Source organism: Eulemur rufifrons, chromosome 8 (genome assembly GCF_041146395.1).
Source record: "Eulemur rufifrons isolate Redbay chromosome 8, OSU_ERuf_1, whole genome shotgun sequence".
NCBI lineage: Eukaryota > Metazoa > Chordata > Mammalia > Primates > Lemuridae > Eulemur > Eulemur rufifrons.
The window spans coordinates 37089958-37112271 of NC_090990.1; the positions used below are offsets into that span (position 1 = coordinate 37089958).

Consider the following 22314-nt stretch of genomic DNA (forward strand, 5'->3'; position numbering starts at 1 on the left):
CTGCTGTTGAGAGACTCTGATTCATTTCTCAGTTTGTCTATTGAATTCTTCAGCTCCAGAATTTTTGCTTGAATTTTTACAATTATTTCATCCCTTCAATTACTCTGATAGGCTTCTGAATTCCTTCTCTGAATCATCTTGAAGTTCACTGGGCTTCTTCAGGACAGTTATTTTGAATTCTTTGCCTGAAATGTCACATATTTCCATCACTCCAGGGTTGGTTACTAGTACCTTATTTAGTTCATTTGGTGAGTTCATGTTTTCCTGGATGTTCTTGATATTTGTGGATGTTTGTCAATGTCTGGGCATTGAAGAGTTAGGTATTTATTTTAATATTCACAGTCTGGCCTTGTTTGAACCCACCCTTCTTGAGAAGGCTTTCCAGATATTCAAAGGGAATTGAGTGTTGTGATCTAAGTCTTTGGTAACTGAAGCTGTATCAGCATTGGGGGTGCCCCACGTCCAGTAATGCTGTGACTCTTGCAGACTCCTGGTCATACTGCCTTGGTGAACTTGGGTAAGATACAGGAGAATTCCCTGGATTACCAGGCAAAGTCTCTCACTCTCTTCCCTCACTCTCTGTGCTGGGCTAGTGGAGTAGGGGAAGGAGCGAGGTGGGCACTCCCTCATGGCCACCGCCACCAGGTCACACCTGAAACCAGCCCAGTATCACCCAAAGCCTGTGGTAATTATTGTCTGGCTACCTCTGATGTTTATTCAAAGCCCAAGGACTCTTTACTCAGCAAACAGTGAATTCTGCGAGGATTGAGTCCTTCCTTTCAGGGCAGTGTGTTTCCTTCTGGCCCAGGATGGGTCTAGAAATGCTGTCTAGGAACTAAGGCCTGGAATCAGAGGCTTTAGTAGTTTGCTTGGCACTTTGTTTTATTGTGGGTCAGCTGGTACTCAAGTTATGAAACAAAGTCCTCTGAACTCTTCCCTTGTTTTTCCCCAAGCAAAAGAAGATCTGCTCTGACCTGGATTTGGGGTATGGGTAACACAGGCACTGGCTTGGCCAACACTGATGGTGTCTCATTGTGTCATGTGTACCACAAGGCAACTGGCTGTGAACCAGCACAGACATAAGAACTGTAGCCTTTGTGGCCTGATTGCCTTATCAATTCATTCCAGGCCCCAGGCTGCTTTTTGTCTGCCAGTGGTGGGGCTGGCCAGAACTTGAGTTTTGGAGTGGAGGATTTCCTCTGGCTGGGCTGGTCTAAATGCTTCTTCCATGGGCACAGGCAGCCCTGTGCTGTGTTTCCCTGTGACAGGGCAGGCCTGAGTGCCAAAGCAAAGTCTCACAATCACTTCACTTTCCTTCCTTCAGGCACATAGATTCTCTCTTCACTTGATGTGATGGCGCGTACTTCTGGGAGATGAGGGAGAGGTAGACATGCAAGATTGTCTTTTCTGCCCTTTTGTGTGCCTCTTTCTTTGATATAATGTTAAAATCAGGTATTGTGATCGCTCACCTGATTTTGGGTTTTTCTGAAGGTGCCTCCTTGCATGGATATTTGTTGAATTTGGTGTTCATGCGGAGGGACAATTGCTGAAGTTTTCTATTTGGCCATCTTGCTCTGCCCCTTCTCCATGTTGTTTTGATTTCTACAGCTTTGTAATATATTCTAAAATTGGGTAGTGTGATGTATCTGGCTTTGTTCTTTCTGCTCAAGATTGCTTTGGCGGCCGGGCGCGGTGGCTCACGCCTGTAATCCTAGCACTCTGGGAGGCCGAGGTGGGCGGATCGTTTGAGCTCAAGAGTTCGAGACCAGCCTGAGCAAGAGCGAGACCCCATCTCTACTAAAAATAGAAAGAAATTATATGGACAGCTAAAAATATATATAGAAAAAAATTAGCCGGGCATGGTGGTGCATGCCTGTAGTCCCAGCTACTCGGGAGGCTGAGACAGGAGGATTGCTTGAGCCCAGGAGTTTGAGGTTGCTGTGAGCTAGGCTGACGCCACGGCACTCACTCTAGCCTGGGCAACAGAGTGAGACTCTGTCTCAAAAAAAAAAAAAAAAAAAAAAGATTGCTTTGGCTATTTGGGGTCCATATATTAATTTTATGATATTGCTTCCTATTTCTGCAAAAAAGTCATCATAATTTTTTGGGAAACGGAGTCTTGCTATGTTGCCCAGGCTGGTCTTGAACTTCTGGGTTCAAGCAATCCTCTTGCCTCAGCCTCCCCAGTAGTTGGGACTACAGATGGGTACCACCATGCCAGGATCCACTGGAATTTTGACAGGGCTTGCATTGAATCTGGAGAACACTTTGGGTATTTTAATAATATTAATTCTTCTTATCCATGAACATGAGATATTTTTCCATTTATTTTTGTCATCTTCAACTTCTTTCATCAGTATTTTATAGTTTTCATCACCTACTTGGTTAAATTTATTCCTAAGTATTATAGTTTTGGTTGTTTTTTTTTTTTTTTTTTGTAGCCATTGTGAATGAGATGTTTTCTTGATTTTTTTTCTTGGATAACTGTCAGTGTATAGAAATGCTACTTATTTTTTGAATGCTTATTTTGTATCCCACATCTTTACTGAATTCATTTACTAGTTCTAACAGTTTTGTTTGGTGGAGTCATTAGGGTTTTCTACATACAAGATCATGTCATCAGCAAACACAGCAAAATTTCATCTCTTCCATTCCCATTGGGATGACTTTTGTTTCTTTCTTTTGCCTAATTGTTCTGGATAGGACTTCCAGTACTATGCTGAATAGAAGTAGTAAGAGTGGGCATCTTTGCCTTATTCCAGATCTTAGAAGAAAATCATACAACTTTTCTCCATTGTGTATGATGTTAGCTGTGGGCTTGACATATCCTTCTCCAATATCTCCTTCTCCAATATCAATTGAGAATTGAACAATTTCCAAAGAGCCAGGGTCCACAGGGCCCCCACATTGTGTGACCCAAGCAGCTGAGAGACTGGTACCTAGCTAGGTACACAGAGATATGGGAAAATCACTAACAGGGGGCTCAGGAGCAAGGGGTGGATGGGAAGAAAAGAGAATATATTAAATTATTATAAAGAAAATGTGTTTGCAGGGTCAGGTGGATGATATAAGAATCAAAATTCCCCCAGCTAAAGGACATATAACTATAATCCATAAAATCTAAAACTTGAATTTAACTACTGATCCTTCCTAACTCAAGCTTTAAGAAAGTCAATATAAAAAATTTTTTAATTTTTAAAAATAAATAAATAAAAAAAGAAAGTCAATAGCAAAATGATGATTGTTTTGAAATACGTGACGTCATGTAGGAGAAGGGTAGAACCAGAAGAAAGCAGTGGACCTTCTGGGTGGAAGCTGTAAGTACATATATTTCAACATAATATAAGGAAGATATCAACAGAAAGAGCTACACAACAATGAAACTGGTTGTCACATGAGGGCCAAACCCTGTCACTGGAGATATTTTAGGGAGATTCTTATATAAGACAGTGAGCTCTTTCAGTATAGGGACTATGGTCCTAAGGTTAGGCACCTAGAATACATTAAAGTTTAAATGATGAGATCTGAATGGATAAAAGAGGGGTGGATCAAAGTGTAGGTTGGGCCAAATGATCTCAAAAATCCCTTTCAGCTTTATATTTCTATAATAACATAAAAACTAAGGTTATAGCTTCTTTCCCATTTCTCACCATCCTCCTAGAGGAAGTGATATTTACCAATTAGCCAAGGAAGGAAACATATGAGCTCATTCCAGATAGTGAGATTTTTAAGGAATTACTTTTAAGAATTACTAAGGTTGTGACTGTTATAGTTTGGCTAGGACTCCTAACCCCACTCTACCCTTTTCTCTAATTAACGTAAGAGGGTATGAGCTTCACAAACACTGCTTCTCACTGTATGGAATTGACTTCTCTCTGCTGATGCAACCATCCAAATAACATATATGATGGTGAGAGAGAAGAGAATAAATGAGTCAACAAGTTACCTATAACCTCCCAGGACATAGCACAATTAAAAATTTTGGTTTGGAATTAGTTGGGCATCTTTTAATATTAGTTATCCATTGATGAGTTTGAAGTGTGACCTACTATAACCATTAAAAATAGACTCAAGGACTATAAAGAAATATTTCACTAAACTATTTCTGGCAATTTCTGCCAAATAGTGAAACTTATTCTCATTTTTCTTTCACAAGGACTAGTAAGATAAAGTACTGGAAAAAATGGTGTGGTTTCTTTAAAGAAATTAACAGTTTTGGAGGCCAAGTACAGTATAGTACAGTAATATCTGTACTAGGGGGAAAAGTTTCCTTCTCGTCGTTTTCTAAAAAATGTTAAAAACCAGAGCGGCAAATTATCATTTTCATGGGATGGTCAAAAACTAGAACTGTGTTTATGCAGCTTCACTCCTCTTTCACATATTTAAGTGATATAGATACACATTCAGAAGATGGCTGGAGAAGTCCTGTGGCAGCCTCCAGAGTGGATGTCCAAAATTATATAGTCAGTTTAAATAAAAATAAGCAACCACATTTTGTACAGAATGTAAGTGGGAAAAGGTTTTATTAGACTAGTCCAAGCTTTTAAATACCTGAATCATGCTCTATCCTAAAAATGTACTATTTTAAATAAAGTTTTTCTGTGCTTGTTATGACCTCTGCTGCATAACACTTTTCGAATCATGGTGATGACGTTTCCTAGCACATAGCAAGAGCTCAATAATTATTTCCTAAATGAATAAATTGCAACATCCAAACTCTCTTTCTCATTTCCTTATAACCCATGGTCAGAGTTGAGTATGGAAGTGCTATTTGTAGCCATGGGAGAGAATTAAAATATTGCCTTTTAACACTCTTCAGGCCCACATAGATACAAATAGGCAGAACACATACACAAATGTTCAATCTTTTCTGCCCCTCCTCTTTGTTTCTACAGCATCCTTGTGTGCACTGCTATCAATTCATTTTTTATATTATGCTGTCATTATTAGTTTGCTATCTAACACCCTTGACTCTGAGCACTCTGGTATAGGTACAGTGTTATTCATCTTTATTATCTAATATCAAGCAGTGTCTGGGTCATAGAAGGTGCTCCACAATCCAATGAGTTCAAGAACCTCCAGGATCAATCCTAATAAATGTGCTCGAAAACAGTCATATAACCAAATAGCAGCAAAGAAAATCCCTTTGTTAACCTGGCAGTTCTAAGTAAAAATCATCTCAACCAATCTGCCTGAATTCTGTTGGCTGAAACATGAAACTAACAGAACAAGAAGGAGCACATTAGTAATAACCTAGCATGGAAAGTGTCTGCCTTCAAGAATTTACTGAGACTTTATTCATGCTACGTTAATTTTATCTATTCATTGCTGTGGCAGATAAAAAAAGAATAGGAAGTGGGCAGGTGACTGGAGGATAGGCTTTCTGCTCAACAAAAAGCTAGCAACACGGCTTACTTCTTCTGACTGCTCCCGAGTCTGTGCAGGTGAAGATCTTCTTCCCACTGTAAGTCGATGGCAAGGATAAGAGAGCCCTGATTCAGCAAGACACATCTGTAAAAAGTAGAATCCATCACTTGTAAATAAAATGTAGCCATGTTTCACAAAAAGATCTTACTTTTTGAACATTTTCTATTATTTCTGAAGCTAGATTAGAAAGCTCACTCTAGTAGCCTAGGTATTACATTACCAGGAAGTCTTTGAAAAATCTGAAAATTTTCCACACATGAGATGTTACAGTAGTTAAGGCTAATTCTTACTAGCCTTGGTAATAGACTATGGCTCCAGGAAATGGTAATAAGGAAAAAATAAGGCAAATCATACACACTTTTCCCCCTACGATGTGTCTGATTAGCATTCTAGCCCGGGCAACAGAGTAAGACACTGTCTCAAAAAAAAAAAAAAAAAGTTTCAGATTTTGAATTTTCAGATTAGGGACACCCAACCTGTCTCTGGCAGGCTTTTTTTCCAAAATGAATGGAGTGAGTCTACTACTTCAAGGAACAGGCCTGACAGTATTAATTGCCAATGATAAAATTTGAGTTTTCAAGTAAAAATTTAAAAAACTAGCAGCCATCATGAGCTTGAACACTTTTCAATTCTTAAAAGATTTTTCTGATGAGATTGGTGGTGATATTAACAAAGGCAATTTTTTGATATAATGTAATGAAATGTGTCAACATCTAGAAAATCTGTACAACTTAGAGGACCAATATTCTTCAAATGAACAGTGAATGCATGATGTTATAAAATTATGCATGAGTAAAAGTTCTATTCAAAGTGTGAGGCAAATCAATGGATCTTACTATAACAAAGTACAAAATGTAATATGGCTTCAGATTCTGCATTGAAACTAACTTTTAGGAAACTACTACTTGTCAAGTTCTACTTTAGTATTAAAGAAGAATTTCTACAATTATCTGGAAAGACTATTAAAATACTTCCTTTTCCAACTACAAATCTTTGTGAGGCCAGATTTCTTCATATACTTCAACCAAAACAATATCTAATAACAGGTTGAATGCAGAAGAAGAAAGATATGAGAGTCCAGTTGTCTTCTATTAAGCCAAACATTAAATTAAAGAGATTTGCAAAAGTATAAAAACAATGTTACTCTATTATTCATTAAATTTTTAGAAAATATAAATACTTCTCATAAAAATGCTGTTTATATTAACATGTAATGGTTTTATTATCTTAAATATTTATTTTTTTCTCAATATTAATTTTCAAAATGGTGAATGTCAGTGAATATATTCTTTGAGGTCTTTGATGATTTCTTTATAAGTGCAAAGGGATCCTGAGACAAAAAAAGTTGTGAACTGCTAAACCACACAATGTGTACAGATGCAACTAATTTTCATGAATAATAATATTTGAAAGAACAGAGAAGCCAAAAGCACTTTCTTCTGTGAAATTTTAGAATCTTTTCAATGATGTTTCCTCATATAATTAACAAAGCATACAATGTTTTCTTTATAAACATATTAAAATAAAATATTAAGACAATATGCAAAAGAAAACTGTAAACCATCATGACTGATCACTTGCTATCTCTGACAAGTTGTTAGTATTATTATTTTAAGCTTTGCCCTTGCTGTTTATAAGGCCCTTCTTAATACTGCTTTCATTAAAAATATGACTTAGTCCTTCAATGTATTTTTTATTTTGTTGCCAAATTTTAACTCTCTCCCAAATACATGTTTGCAGTCTGTCTTTTTTCCTAATTATTAATGGCAGAGACTAAGACCTTATGGCGGTGCTCTGTGATAATGACGATGGCAGGGATGGGGATTGCCACAAGTGGAACCCAAAGAAGTGACTGTACACGGTAGTCTTCAGCTATTACTGCCTGTGGGGTATAAAAAAAAAAAAAAGAGTACTAGACTGGAATTTAGAAGATCTGAGTTACGGGATCTTGAGTCAGTCACCAGGAGCCTTAATATCTCCTTCTGTAAAATATGAAGGCATCCTATCAAATGATCTCTCAGATTCCTTCTAGCTGTAATGGGCTATGATCTTAATTTAAACATGTCATCAAGGTGATACAGCTGAAAAAGTCGGAAACTATAGCTTTACTCTTTGTATCTCTTTTTTTTCAATCAGTTTGTAAAATACGATTCCCTTGTGTTTTAATATAAGAAAGTTTTTTAAACACCATATCTCAAGCCTGTCATCATCCTAACAAGGCACCAGCATAATTAATTGCATCCAGGTTTGGGAATGCTACTGGGTACTAGCATTGAATAAATCATTGTAATATGTAATATGAAGATATAAATGTATGTATTAACAGCATCCAGTACTGCTTTATTGAAGTATAGTAGGCTTATAACAAACTACACATATTTGTAGACAATTTGATAAGTTCTGACATATGTATACATATACCCATGAAACCACTTGGTTATTTTTAAAAATATTTAATAATAATGTTATTAAGAGCTTAATATGTATTGTTATTACACAAAGTGCTTTATATGCATTACCCCATTTAATTCTCACAATAACCCTGCCAGGTAAGTATTATAATCTCTATTTTAAAGATGAGTTTACTAAACCTCACACAGATTAGAAGCTTGCCCAAGGTGACACAGGTACTGACTGGTGAGCCAAAATTAAAACTCAGGCACTTTTATCTTACAACCATTTAAAAAGAATCTAATCAAATAACTATTAAGGCTCTAATACATCTTGTCTGAGGGTCTGATAAACAATAATTACTTTCTTTGGCTTAATTAAAATAGCTACTCCTGGAAGCCATCAATTTGTCAGGCAATATATATTAAGTCCTTAACATATGTTTATCATGAATGACAACTCTGCAAATTAAAGATTATCATGATTGTATAGATCACAAAACAGGCTTGGGGAGGTAGAGTAACTTGTTCAAGTCAAATCAGCCACTAAGTGGCAAACCAAGTTTAACTCCAAAGGCCATGGAGTTTTCTAACACATCACATTTCCAACGTAAAGTCTTTGAGGAGTAATAAGGAGCCTTGAAGGTGACTGCTACAATACCCCTTTTAAATGTTCAGATGCTCACTGTTCAGCTAAACAGATTACTAAGGTAGTTTTAAACCAAACTGAGTCATGAGGCTGAAATTTCATTTACTGCCAACCAAAGGGTAAATCAAAAATCTTCTTTACTTTTATTCACAATCCAAGCTTTTTTCCCCCTTTTTCCTATTTTCCTCTTTTCTTTTCTTTTTTTTTTTTTAAGTCATTTATGTGCTAGAAAAGTCACACAGAGCTTAATTTGTGGCAGGTTGAAGCAAGCTTATTAAGAATGCTAGTTACCAAGTGTACATCCACTTGTCTGGACTAGCCCACTGCCACATTCTTGTAGCAGGGTTAAATAGCAGTTTAGTCACTTCACAAAAAAGCACACTGTTAAAAAGGAAGTGACTAATAATATTCTGGAACAAATGGAATATTAAAAGAGATGTGCAGGTCAAGATCAATTATCTATAAAACTAATGTGTACAAAGCTCAAAAAACTGTCTTTTCCACCTGGCCTTGCTGTGTTATAGCCCTCAATTAATTTGACAAGTTGGTAAGGTTTAATGAAATAAATACAAACAGTAACAAATTCGGAGGCTTTCTGCTATATACATAAACACAAATGCTACCATGTAAGCAAGCAGAGTTGGAAGATACAGGGATGGCTGCTTAGATGGCTTCATTTTAGACTCAAGATGTTAGAGTTGGAAGGCTCCTCAGAATTCATCAATTGCTAGTATCCCAACCAGGAGACCACAAATCCTGAAGCCTTAGCTGAGTCAAGTGCTTCTGCCATACCCTCCCCTGCCAATCATCCCCTGCCCCATTCCAAACTACTAACGAGAATTTACAGAGAGAAGATACCAGCAGCCTACTCTTAAACTTCTCCTATCAATAGTGCCACGATCCCCAACAGATTCCAAATGAAAGTCAGTTTCTTCTCACAAGATCTAGTCTAATTCTCCCACTTAGCAGGGAAAGAAACTTAGGTGTGGGAGGTAAAGTTTTTTGCCTGAAGTTTCACATCTGTTTAATCATAGCACAAGTATGTTCCCTTGACTTCTAATCTTGGTCTTTCTACTAAATAACCTTAACTAAGTTTTTATAAAGATGTTATGTTAAAGTTCGTTGCAAAATACCAGTAAGTATCTTGGTTTAATTACCTCAACTTTTCTTAAAAAATTTTTTTTGGGAATATATATGAAAATAATTTACAATGCTCCTGGCTTGCTTTTTTTCATTTGTTTCTTCCTTTTAATCTGGTGGGATTCTCAAAATCAAGGTGAATCACCTGATGCTACTTTTTTCCACATTATGATTGCCCACCTTTATGCTTCCCCAAACTGGTCAAACATTATTTTGAGTTTTTCTATCAAAAAGAGGTTGTTCAACACAATTTTTACTACTGCCATCTCAGCCCCTAAAACCAGATTATTACATAAGGAGATAAAGCATTGCTCACTGCAACAGGATTAGCAAAATTTCTAAACAGATATACTTTTATTAACTAAATATATAGACATCACAATATTCTTCGATTGTATTATTTTTAGATTTTAGCGAATACACTAGAAGAGGTTCTGAAGTACTTCAGAACATTAGAATCCTTGAGAAGAGCATTAAGTTATACAATAAGAAAGATAGCGCTTTTAGATCAGTGTAACACTGTCTAGTGGCATAGTCTCTTTCACACTTATTTAGAGAGAATGGTTAGGTTTACGTATATATTAATAAAAATACTACCCTCCGGCAGGTGGGCAAGATGTTATCTGTAAAGCAACTTTAAACCAAAGCTATTTCAGTTGAATCAAGAGCTTAATAGTCCTTATTTCTCAGTTCCTGTCTCTACTGCTTTACGTCATTTAATTGCTTATGAGCACCCTCTATTGGAGGGCAGAAGAATGAAAAGAACATATTAAATGTATTGCCTCTAATCAATGACTGGTGAGGGGAAAAATATCTGGAACACATGCAGATTTTGCTTTAACTCTGCCCTTCTTCCCCAAATTATTTGATAATTTAGAGCTAGTTGCTGAGTAAGTTATACTAACCGCATAGTTACTCAGAATCTATAACTTAATCATTCAATAAACATTTATTAAGTTCTTATCGTATGTGAAGCACTTGGATCCAGATAACCTGGCCTTGGATCCTGGCTTTGATATTTAATGTCATTTCCCAGGAAAGTTGCTTACCTCATAAGATCTCTGTTTCCTCATCTGAAAAATGGGAATAATATCTATGTTGATAGTAATAAAAAGATGGTAAGTACCTAGCAGAGTGGATTTAATTTTTTAACTTTAAATAAAAACCATGAAACACTTCATCTTTGGCTCCTTGCCAGAAAGCAGGATTATCATATAGGTGTTTTTTCAGTTTCAATGCCCAATTATTTCTGACTTTAAGAGTCTAAATCTAGATGACAGTGTTAGTATCATTTAAGTGTTCTATACCATCTGCAAGAACATTTAACTTTATTAGTATGTGTTTTTGAAACATAGAGCAACCAAATATTAATATATCACTCAATCTTTTCTGTACCAAAGATATCCAAAAGATGTTGAGCAATATTTAATCAAATTGTCTTCTTAATTGAACAAAGTAGTTCAAATTATTTAAGGGTTTCCGTCTCTTCCCACATAATATTCTTGTCAGTGCAACCTGTGGAGAATATGTTTGCTTAGAAATATTGTGGCTCTGAGAGCTTCTAAGGGCTCATCTCTAACATCAGTCACTATCTGCTTATGACTGGGATTTTCAAAAGCATATGTTACAAACTGATGTCCAAAAATGGAACTTGCTACAGGTTTCCCATTAAATTCCTGTGAGATGAATTTAACCAAAAATTGAGAGACAGGACAACAGGCTATCAGGGGCAAAGGAAAGGGGTGTCCCTGTCTGCTGCAGTGGCTTTGGGAGACCAATTGTGCTCACTGAGAACATTCAGCTATTCTGCTGAAATATATTTAACCAGGCTGTAAGCCATGTTTCTTTCTTCTGTCACCATCATGAAAGCAAAGCAAGTATTGCTCTTTTATGTCTTTAGGTGGTATGGTGCCTTTTTATGCTCCTTTCTCCCATCAGTGTTGCCTGTGATATGATTCCATGTGCATAAAAACATTGGTGGGGTAATACATGAAAAGAATCCTGTATATAGATCAATGGACCTGGGTTAAAATTCTAAAGCTGCCTCTTATTCATTGTGTGACCTTGATCACAATGATCTTGATCACAATGAAGAGAAAACTGTCTTCTCTCAGTTTTATCCCCTGTAAAATGAAAAAATTGGGGTAAATGATTTCCAAGTTCTTTTTTCTCACCTGGAACAATTTTTTCAGTTCAAGTTTAAAGCCATAACCTGGCCCATCTTTTCAGCTATTACCTCCAACTATTTCTATATACTGTATACAGGTCTGTTTGCCCACTGATCAAAAAATGTATCTTGTACTTGCCTACTCCTAGGCTTCTGCTCATTCTAATTACTCTTGCCTAGGTTTCCCTCACCATTCTTTTCCACCTGTCCACTTCAAAGGTACGTGAGGATCATATGAGAAACTGTAAATGAAAACTCAAAAACTCATCTCAATCTCTTCCTGAAAGCCTTTTAATAACCTCCCCAATCTCAAAATTTTTTGTCACTAAAACACTTGGTGTCTTTTGGTAGTCAATCATACCCAGTGACATTTAGACCAAATCTTCCAGAAAATAAGCACTTTTGTTTGGCTAGCTTCTACAGGGAGGACCAGAATCCCAGGTAGGAGCTGAGTAGACAGAGGCAGTGGGAATGTCACAGGCAGAAGTTTTACATGGGTGGGCCAGAAGCTGGACCCAAGAGAGGGGAAAGCCAAATTCCTAGACATCAAAACTCTGTCATCCTACATTTGTGGAATTCTGCCCAGGCCATGGCCCTGTGTGATATTTCTGTTCACTGGGAAAGAGGTAATCGTAAGAACACTGCACTTAGGATTCAATGAGTGCAGTGGATCAGGGGATCTGCTGTTCTAGGAGGGGAGAGGAAAAAGAAGTGTCCTGGTGAAGAAGGAGGAATCTTACCCCAAAATGTATCCCCATGTTTCACAAATCATTTGTACCTGTGACAGGAAAATGTCTGAAAAAACATGTGTCACTGTGGGCAATTTCTTTGGTAAGCAGACATCACTATACTTCCTTGGAGAGGTGTAAAGGTAGAGTGCTTATGCACTTGGACTTCAAAGCCACACTGTTAAGGTTTGAAATCCTGGTTCTGTCAATTAATAGCTGTTTGACTTTGGACAAATCTCCTATCTTCTTAGTGCCTCAATTTCCTCCTCTGTAAAGTTTTCTAATGTATCTATATCTGTCTATCTATCTACCTATTTATGCTTAGTGATATAAATTTTGCTATCTAATTCTGAGGGAACAGACAGACAGTACTCAACTTGTTTTAAGTAGAGTGTAAAATACTATTACTCATGCACTTAACTAATAGTTACTGAGCAACCATAATATGCTAAGAACTCAGCTGAGTGTTATGGATACAGCCAATGGTGAACAATTTCTGCTTTAATAAAGCTAATGGTTTTCTAAGCTATGTAGGTTTGTGAATAAAGTATAGGCCATGCTAGTTCTATTTTATACTGCTATGCCTTACCCTTATTATCCCCTTAGCGAGAATGAACCTGCCATAGTTTGCCACATTAGCATTCCACAGACAAGAAAAATGAGATTCATATTTTTACCCAAGATCATAGAGCTAATAAATAGCGGAATAGAGTTAGAACTAACTTAAGTTGACTCCTAACTTTTTAAAATCACATCACCTCCACTTAGAAGGTGAACCAACGTGGCTAGCTTGTTAAGCCTCTAAATTTGGGGGTGCAGGAACATGATAAAGCTGAATTATGAGGAAAAAAGGTTAAATCAATAGATTACCCAAAATGTATAAGAGAACAACTTATGTTGCAAAATCTCATCTGTTTTTTGCACAGTTAAGCTTCCATAGCCAGGAAATTAGTAAAGAGAAATCTCACTTTAACTTCTCTACACTTGTCAGGTCAAACAAGCCTAATCATCATGTCATTTGAATTAGTATACTTTAAAAATACAGCTGTGAAAGAAGATAATAATGGATTGTGCTTAGAGAACAGGTTGAAAAAGATTTCTCAAATCTTCCCTGGTTTCTACTCCACTTAAATATGGCATTTGTATTATATGATGGCTTGCAGGTCATTCAGCTTATTCACATATATGTGTTACCCTGCTTCATATCAGTCAGTTCAATACACTGAACACCTCTCAAAGTAATTGAAAACCAAACTTTCAAATATTTTTCTAATTGGGAAAGTATCTTTTCCCAGAAGAGAATATAATTTTTTATACATTACTTGAGATTTCATAGCATAATGGCTTAGCAAAACAAGAGGCATGGAAAAAAACTTTTCTGTTACCAAAACTACTTAAAACAAATACCAAAAAAAAAACCTATGATAAAATAAAAATAAAAGCATGTTTTCAAAAAATTTCTATTTCATGTTAATTGTTGTTACCGTTCTATGAAAATATCACTTGGAAATATTCAGAAGCTTATGTTAAATGGGTGAAAAATCTATCTTGGATGCAGTGTGTTCAGGTTATAAAAGCATCAGTGCTTATTTTATCTCCCCACAAAGTGTTGCTGAGATAATTACTGCTGACAGCTTTATTCAAGGTTCATTTCACTTTTTCTGCTATTTTTCTCTGGTTAGAAGTTCAACAGAGCCCATGGGAAGCCACACCCCTCACACCTGTTAGGCTTCTTCATGTTACTGAGGGCCAGTATGGACATGTCACTTCAAATTAGTATTGTACCAGGGCGCTAACTGTGACAATTACTTATCACAGGTTTAACTTAAGGAAAAAAAAAAAAAGTTTCTAATTCAACCACAAAACAGTGTCACAAAATGTAATTTAAACCTGTAAAAGCAGGTTGCATAAAAAACACTCAGAGAGCCACAAAATAGGTTCCCAGGGTTGAGCTTTGTGAATTATGCAGGAATGCTATACAAGTGAACATTTCCTTTAAAACAAAACAAAACCAAAAAGGTAAACAAGGCAGAGCCAACAATTACTTTACCAGCCTGATGAGCAGGCCTCTCTAAGTTTTCTTCAGTGTGCTTGAATATTTGGTTCGTTTTGTTAATTCTTTTGTGCCAAGTAACTAATTAAATAATGAAATTTCCAGTTTAAAGCAAAGCAGCTACTTCTAGACTTACCAAAGAAAAGATATTGTTTTATACTAGGTAGGACAGAAACATTTTCTCCTAGTATTTGTTTTTTTCTACTTGTAAACCAGAAAATCATCATTAGAGAGGGTAAATATTAACACAAAAAGAAAAAGGAAAACCTCACACTCTTAAATGTGTTTCAAGCTAGCTATTATGAGCTTCTCTGTTTCAAGTGCAAAATAATCTCAAAATCATGCCACCTCTGAAAGACCTAGGATGGCTGAAGGTGGTTAAAATGGACTGCTGTGAGGCTAATTGTGGATCTTGAGTTAATTACTTTCTGCTGATAGGGGATTTAAAAAATAAATAAAATGCTCTTTTACTCCGTTTTTACTTCAATTTAAACTCAGGAAATATGGAATGATGGCTAAGCTCTGGATACTTAATTATTTGCTGCTGTTCTTTAGATGAGAACCCAGAAAGCTGGGAAGAATATCCACATCATAATCAATGCTAACGTGCCTTAGCGAAACAATAGTGAACGGATCTGTATCTGCCACAATGTGCACAATTTGATTCACGAATGCCGAGTGTCCATTACCTGATCAGAGTTAACAGGAATTCAATGCTGTTTCTATCTCCCTCTCTCTCTTTCACACACACACAGACACACACACACACACACACACACACACAAACACGCTGTAGGACATAAGCCAGAGCTCATGGAGACTGGCTTTGAAATAGAATCTTAAAGTATTAAACACTCATGAAAAGCAAAGGACAAAATAATGACACCGAGCAGGAAATTCAACAGAAGAAATTAATTGCTTGTTTGCAGAAAATCACACCCACTGGTGAATGAAAATAGTTCGATGGTAATCTTGGTATGGCAACATAATGTCAGTATCTTAACAGTTTGACAAATTTTAAAACCATTATACTCACAAAAGATACATTGGAAATGTAGAATTTTTCTCAAGATATTTTCTTTATTTTTTTAACACTCAGAAAGTCACTTATTAACAAAAGCATATCAAGTCACCATAAGAAATACTGATTATAAGAGTCCAGGATCTTATCAAAACAAGCCCTTTGCCTTATTCTACAATTACAACATATTCACAAAGAATCAAAACCAAATCTTCAGTTACAAAGGTGCTTTTACCTCAAGCTGGTTCCTCATTTTGATAAAGAGGTTCTGTTAGGAGAAAAATCTAATTATTTTAGAGAGCTACTATATTAATCAGTGGTGATTTCAGTTCATCATAACCACAGAACCTCCAAATATGCAAGGATACATATCTCAAGCCTGTTTTGTATGCATGAAGAGTACCAACCAGCCATTTGGCACATGTCTAGTCAATAGCGAGATGCCATTTACCCCACAACACTGTGGAACTCTTTGGATAGCAAATATAGGAGCTCTGGATATTTTTCCAGCAGCATCTAATTCCTTGGCAAAACTCAGGCAGTTATGCTAACAACTTTGGTCTCAGCACATGGACACAGCGCTGCTGGGCATCTTGTCCTGGCTTTCCCTCCTAGGAAAAATAGAACCCGAATTAACTATACCAAGTTAGGCACAGCAGCATTAATGATGACTGTCTAGAAAAAAGAAAAAAATAATTTCACCTTGCTGGTTAATCCTTACTGGCCCATCCCAGCCAAGTGATTTTTTTCCTTTTACTCAACTACTATAACCCATATTGTGAACCTCTGATATTTTTAGTTTGTGATTTAAAAGAACCACAACTTTGGCTGTGTTTGTGTTTAGGTGACTCTAAGGTCCTTGAGGACACAGCCTGACCTTACAGTCTCATTTTTAGCTGCCACAGGGTTTAGTAGATTGCTTTGCATAGGCTAGTCACACAATAAATGTCTACTGCTTTAATTTAAGTGGGTACTGTCCCTATTTTCCCTACCAAGATAAAATACAAAAGCTTGTAATTTTCTAATGAAATTATTAATATGATCTACCTAGTTCTACAACCCCAAACCTGGAAACCACTCCAAAGTGAGATAAATACCAAAAACTATCATTAGCATTTAAATAACTATCTGATTGACTTTTGAGCCTGAGTAAAAAGTACAGGGTTCAAAAATATTCTGACATGAGATGGGATGTTACATTCAATTCAATAGTCACTGATGATTTGAAACCACTAATCAAAATAAGCAAAATATAGACCACTCAAATTCCACATCAATATAATTTGAATTTGTGCATTTTCATTTTTTGATAAGGCATACTAGTTTTATTTCATATTTAATGTGTCAGTATAATTATCTTTGCATGCTAAAATATTTCATCTCTGTGGACTTCATGGGAATTAGAATAATCTAAATGTCATTTCAACTCTATTTTGTAAGATATGATGGCTCTAAAATTTATGAGGAAGCATAATGTAGCTAATAAAAACATTTTCAGATTGGCACAGAAACCATCTAACAATGTATATTAAATATAAAACTAAGCCAACACACTTTAAATGTCTCACATAAGAATTATGCATTTGACATTATTATACTATTAATTATACTTTTTAGGACTCCCACTCAAGTAAATACAAAAACCAATAAGTAATCACTCTGTATACATGTGTATATGTTTACTGATTGGTTCACTGGTTCTGGTACACACACACACACATACCCAACCAGAATAATCTTTTACATTAAAAAGTAAAATGAGAAAATCCTCACATCCAATAATCTTTAAAAAAGTAATTTTGACACATGGCAAAATAATGATCTATTCCCAAGTCAAGCATGTCTTCTGTGGGCAGACTAATACCTACAGCATTTATTTATGCCAATACCAAAAATTTAGGTATAAAATGAAAGCTGTTAAGTGTTAACTCTCCAAAACAGGCAGAAATCATTTTTGTGTACTAATTATAAGCCTATTTGTTCAAAAAATTAGTCAAAAACTATAACTGAATAAATTACTAGAGTTAAAGGGGGGAAAAAAAGAGTGTTTAATGTGAGTATAACAAAAACTAAAATCTGAAAAACATTTTCCAGAGACTGGGATAAATCATTTCATATATTATTTTGATCAACACATAGTAATGTCAGACACCTTCCTTCAAAAATAAAATAAAATGCAATCTCTTAGCAAAATGAGAGAAAGAGATGACTTGAGAATTAATCTAAGATTTATTTTTTAAAAGATCTTAGTATAGTTATTCAGGGGTCTTATGTTATTTGAAACTTACTTATTTTAATTGATTCATTTCATTTGCTAAAGAATTATACATTAGAATTGTATAGAACCAGAGAATTTAGAGTTAAGGGAAACCTTGGACTTGGGGATGTGGAGGATGGTGAAGAAGAACAGAGAGGATTCCAATATTTATTGGAATATTTATTATGATCTGCTGTCAACTAGAGTGGGATGTTCCTGGGGATATTGTGAGAAGGAGGGAAATCTGGCTTCCTGGAGAAGCCCTTGACAGTATGGCTGTGCATATCTGAGGGCAGCAGTGGGTAAAATTGAGCACAAATGGGAGGTAGCCTGGGGTTTCTTCTAGATTCCACCCTCATCCCCCAAATCCTCCTCTAGGATCTGGTTCCTCCCCCATTCTCTTGGACTTGGTAATCTCATACTGTACCCTAGTCTCTGCCCACTAGGGCTCATTAATATTAATATCATAATACCTTCTTCTATGATCACAACATATTCACAGAAAATCAAGACCAAATCTTCAATTACAAAAGTGCTTTTACCTCAAGCTTACCTGTCTTAACAACAACAATACAAAGAATTCACTATTACAGCATGAATTTGACTCCACACAACTCTTCACACCTTAAAATCTGGCCATTCTTCATTTCTTCTGGTTACTCTTCTCCTCTAAAGTGAGTAGCTCGAGGGCAAGTAAAGTGCAAAATGGTGAGGAACACAGGTAGAGGTATAGGTCAGATCATGAAGGGTCAAATACACTCCATGAAGGAACTTAAATATTATCTTATAAGCAATGAGAAACCACTGAGAGATCTGACCCTGTTCTCATTAGCTCCTAACTTTACTGAACCTTACCTATATTAAGCCTTATCTCCTAAGAGCCTCAAATATGAACTGGCTCAATGAACGTGCCATGCGTGAACTAGCTCATATCAAGTAAAGAACACTTCAAGACTTTGCTAGATTATATTCATTCATTGAAACTGTGGAATTTGGGAGACAATATTCCATTTTGACTGTAGTTTGGGAATTTCCAGAAATTTTGGCTCATGTTAAAAAATTCCTCATAGATCAAAGCACAAATGGTACTGTGTGCTGGTGTAGCTAACCAGAAAGGCCATCTAGTTCTGTGGGAGGCAGACAAGTCAGAAATGCCTGGTTCTAATTCAGACACATTTTTTTTTTTTTGCTTTAAATATTTCTTTGGGGAAGGGGACACCACACTTCCAAACAATGAAGAGGAACATTTTTAGAGTCCAGTAGTCTTTTATTAGTTTCATCTCCTATGCCGTGAATTCATAGGGAATAGGTTCCAGCAGCTCAAGGTCCTTTCCCTTGCTTCTCACAAACTGTGCTATGTCTATTATGCCATGAATTCATAGGGAACAGGTTCCAGCAGCTCGGGCTCCTTTCCATTGGTTCTCACAAAGTGTGCTTCTCTGGGTAAAGCAGGCTGGTGCTTCAGTTGAACCCAGGTACCTTTCTCTTTGGCTTCCTTCTTTTTCTGATCATTTTCCTTCACACGTTTCAGGAAGTTATCTTGGCTCTCAGAGTGCTTAATATGCTCCATACACACATTAATCTTCTTAGCAAGAATCTTGCCCTTAACTTGTTTGTTTATAACAATTCCAATAGCATGCTGGGTAACATTGTAGGCTCTTCCAGTTTTGCCATGGTAACATTTGTAGGGCATGCCTTTTTGAACAGTACCCATTCCCTTGATGTCTACTTTCTTTCTTGTAGATTCGCATGTATATGGCCAAAGGAACAACTCCATGTTTTCTAAAAGGCATAGAGAACATGTATCAGGTGCCTCTCCTCTTTGCCTTTGTGTTTGTCATTTTGGCGAATTACTAGAAGATGGCAGCTCCAGACAAAAAGAAGCAGACACAACTTTCAAACTTTTGTAGTGTTCTTATCAAAGTCATTTGCCTCTCTGAACCTCAGTTTCCTTATTTGTAAAAAAATAAAATAAAAAAGAAAAACAATAACAACAACAACAACAAAAACCCCAATAACTCTTGTCTAAACAGATTATGAAAAAAATGAGTCAGTCTATGTAAAGGGACTTTAAAGCTGAAAAACAGAGGGTTAGGGCTTCAACATATGAAAAACAAAACCAAAATAGAAAAACCAATGATTGGTTTTATTTCTCCCACATTTACTAGGCTTATCCTACACAATAAATAACATTATCATATCTCTAACTTTTCATATGTATTCACCTTGTGTGACTTATATTCATTTTGTGTAACCCCAAAGTAAAATCTAAGTGCCATATAGTAAATAGATGTGTAATAAAAACATGTTAACTTCATCCAAAGTGAAATGTGATTTAACTTCCCTCTTTATATAGCACCAGAATCCTACAGCTGACCTTAGTCTTAACAACAATACAAGGAATCCACATTTACAGCATGAATTTGACCCCACATAGCTTTTCACACCTTAAAATCTGGCCATTCCTCATTTCTTCTGGTCACTCTTCTCCTCTAATCATCCTGTCAATAAATATTAAATTTCTGCTATGTACCTAAGGATAGAGAGATAAAAAGAATTGTATCCCTGCCTTTGAGAGGTTCACAAATAGTGAATGAATTTATACACAAGAAGTGTAAATAACTAATTTTACCAATGTGGTAAGTCCCATAATAGATGTTTGGGAGCACAAGATGAGGAAATGTTTAATTTTTGCCTGAAGACTTCAAGGGAAATGTCACAAAGGATTGCCAGCTGAGTCTTAAAATGATGATCTGATTAAGGAGTAGGCCAGAAAAAGTGTAAGCACCTTTGAAGAGAAAGAAATGATATGAGCAATGGCAAGAAAGAAGGTAACACATCTATGAAACAAGTAGTTCAGAGTGGTTGAAGGACACGTAAAGCACAAAATAGTGAGGAACACAGGAAGAAGGCAAGGCATACGTCATATCACAAAATGTCAGATATGCCCCATTAAGGAGATTAGACATTATCCTGTAGGCAACAAGAAGCCACTGAGAGATTTGAAGCAAGCAAGTAATATGATGCAAATGCATTTAACAAAGATAACTCATACTCCAGAAGTTCTGGAGAATAGAGTAGGGGAAGCAAAAGAGGCATACGTGAAACAGGGAAATCAGGGGAAAATGTGGAGAGCCAGAACTTTGGCAAGAATGGTAGAACTACAAGGGAGATGGATCAATGGACCAAAAGGATGAGAACCGAAACCACAATAATTTTTGCTATTTGTTTGCATAATTCCAAAATCACGGTGAAATGAAAGAATTATAATCTTCAGTAGCAAAAATCTATCAGCTTGGGTATAATGATACCATTTCCTTAGTTTGTTATATTTTGGGGTGTTTCCATATATATAATCTTATTTGAACTTAAAACAATGTTGGATAGTGATGAGAATGGGAAACTGAGGGTTACAGAGGTTTATTCATTCAAACAATATTGAGCTCCTACTGTCTGAAGGTATTAGGTACGCAATGGTGAACACAAATAGTTATCTTCCCTTGTGGAACTTATATAATGTGGGAAATAATCACTTGAATAAAATATAAAATCACAACTGTGGTAAATATAATGAAAGAACAGCTTCACGAAGAAATGGTTAAATGAGAAGAAGGAGTTTGAGTTGGAAGAATGAGTAAGAATTATACAGGAGACATCAGGGAGGAGGAAAGGCCCAGTGATGGTATATTAGAAGAACTATATAACACTAAAGAAGTAAGAATTAAACCATGCAGTGCCTGGTTGGTCATGTTAAGGAGTTTGGGCTTTATATGGGAAGATTTAAACAGGAAGACTACTTGAGTAGATTTATATATTTTGGAAAAAGGATTATTCTGATGCAGTACGGAGAGGTAATAGAAGGGAAAAGAGAGTGGATACGGGAGCCCAGTTTGGTGTCTTTGGCAATAAATTGTCCAGATTCAAGAAGTTGTTATCTTATATTAGGGTAGTGGCATTGGAAATGGACGGAAGTGAATGAATGGGAGATATGTAGGAGCTGAGAGGAATTGATGATTATTTGGATAAAGTCAGCAAGAGAGACAGACATCAAGAATAACTCCCATTTGGCTTGTGGAACTAGATGGATGATGCCATTTATGGAATTAGAAAACATCAGAAGAGGATCAGGAATGTCCAGGGAAGAACTCAAATCAATTTTGGATGTGTTGCATTTAAAGTCCTTTGGGACAATAAGAAGGTTCTTCATGGGAAGACCAGGCTAGAAATAGAAATCTGTTAGTCATCATCACATGGGTGATAATTTAAACTATAGTTGTGATAAAGAATACCTACGGAAAACATACTAAGTGAGACACAATGAGTACATAGAACTGATTCTTAAAGAAGTCCTATGTTTAATGACTGGGTAAAGGAGGATGAGCTTACAAAGGAGACAGAAAAGGTAAGAGCACCAGAGAGGCAAGGGAGAAACCGGGGGAGTAAGGTGTCCTAGGAGGCTAGGGAAAAGTGTTTCAGGAGGGA

The 22314-nt window shown here is 36.3% G+C and overlaps 1 protein-coding gene and 1 pseudogene across 2 annotated transcripts in view; both read right to left on the reverse strand.

The window, feature by feature from the left end:
- FAF1 (Fas associated factor 1) overlaps nucleotides 1-22314 on the reverse strand; it is a 440606-nt gene that overhangs the window by 154488 nt on the left and 263804 nt on the right. For both annotated transcript variants that reach the window (XM_069477930.1, XM_069477931.1), the window contains one exon: nucleotides 5416-5511. In XM_069477930.1, coding sequence (XP_069334031.1) covers nucleotides 5416-5511 — 96 coding nt within the window. The remainder of the gene's footprint in view (nucleotides 1-5415; nucleotides 5512-22314) is intronic.
- Nucleotides 19103-19676, reverse strand: LOC138389515 (large ribosomal subunit protein eL21-like; annotated as a pseudogene).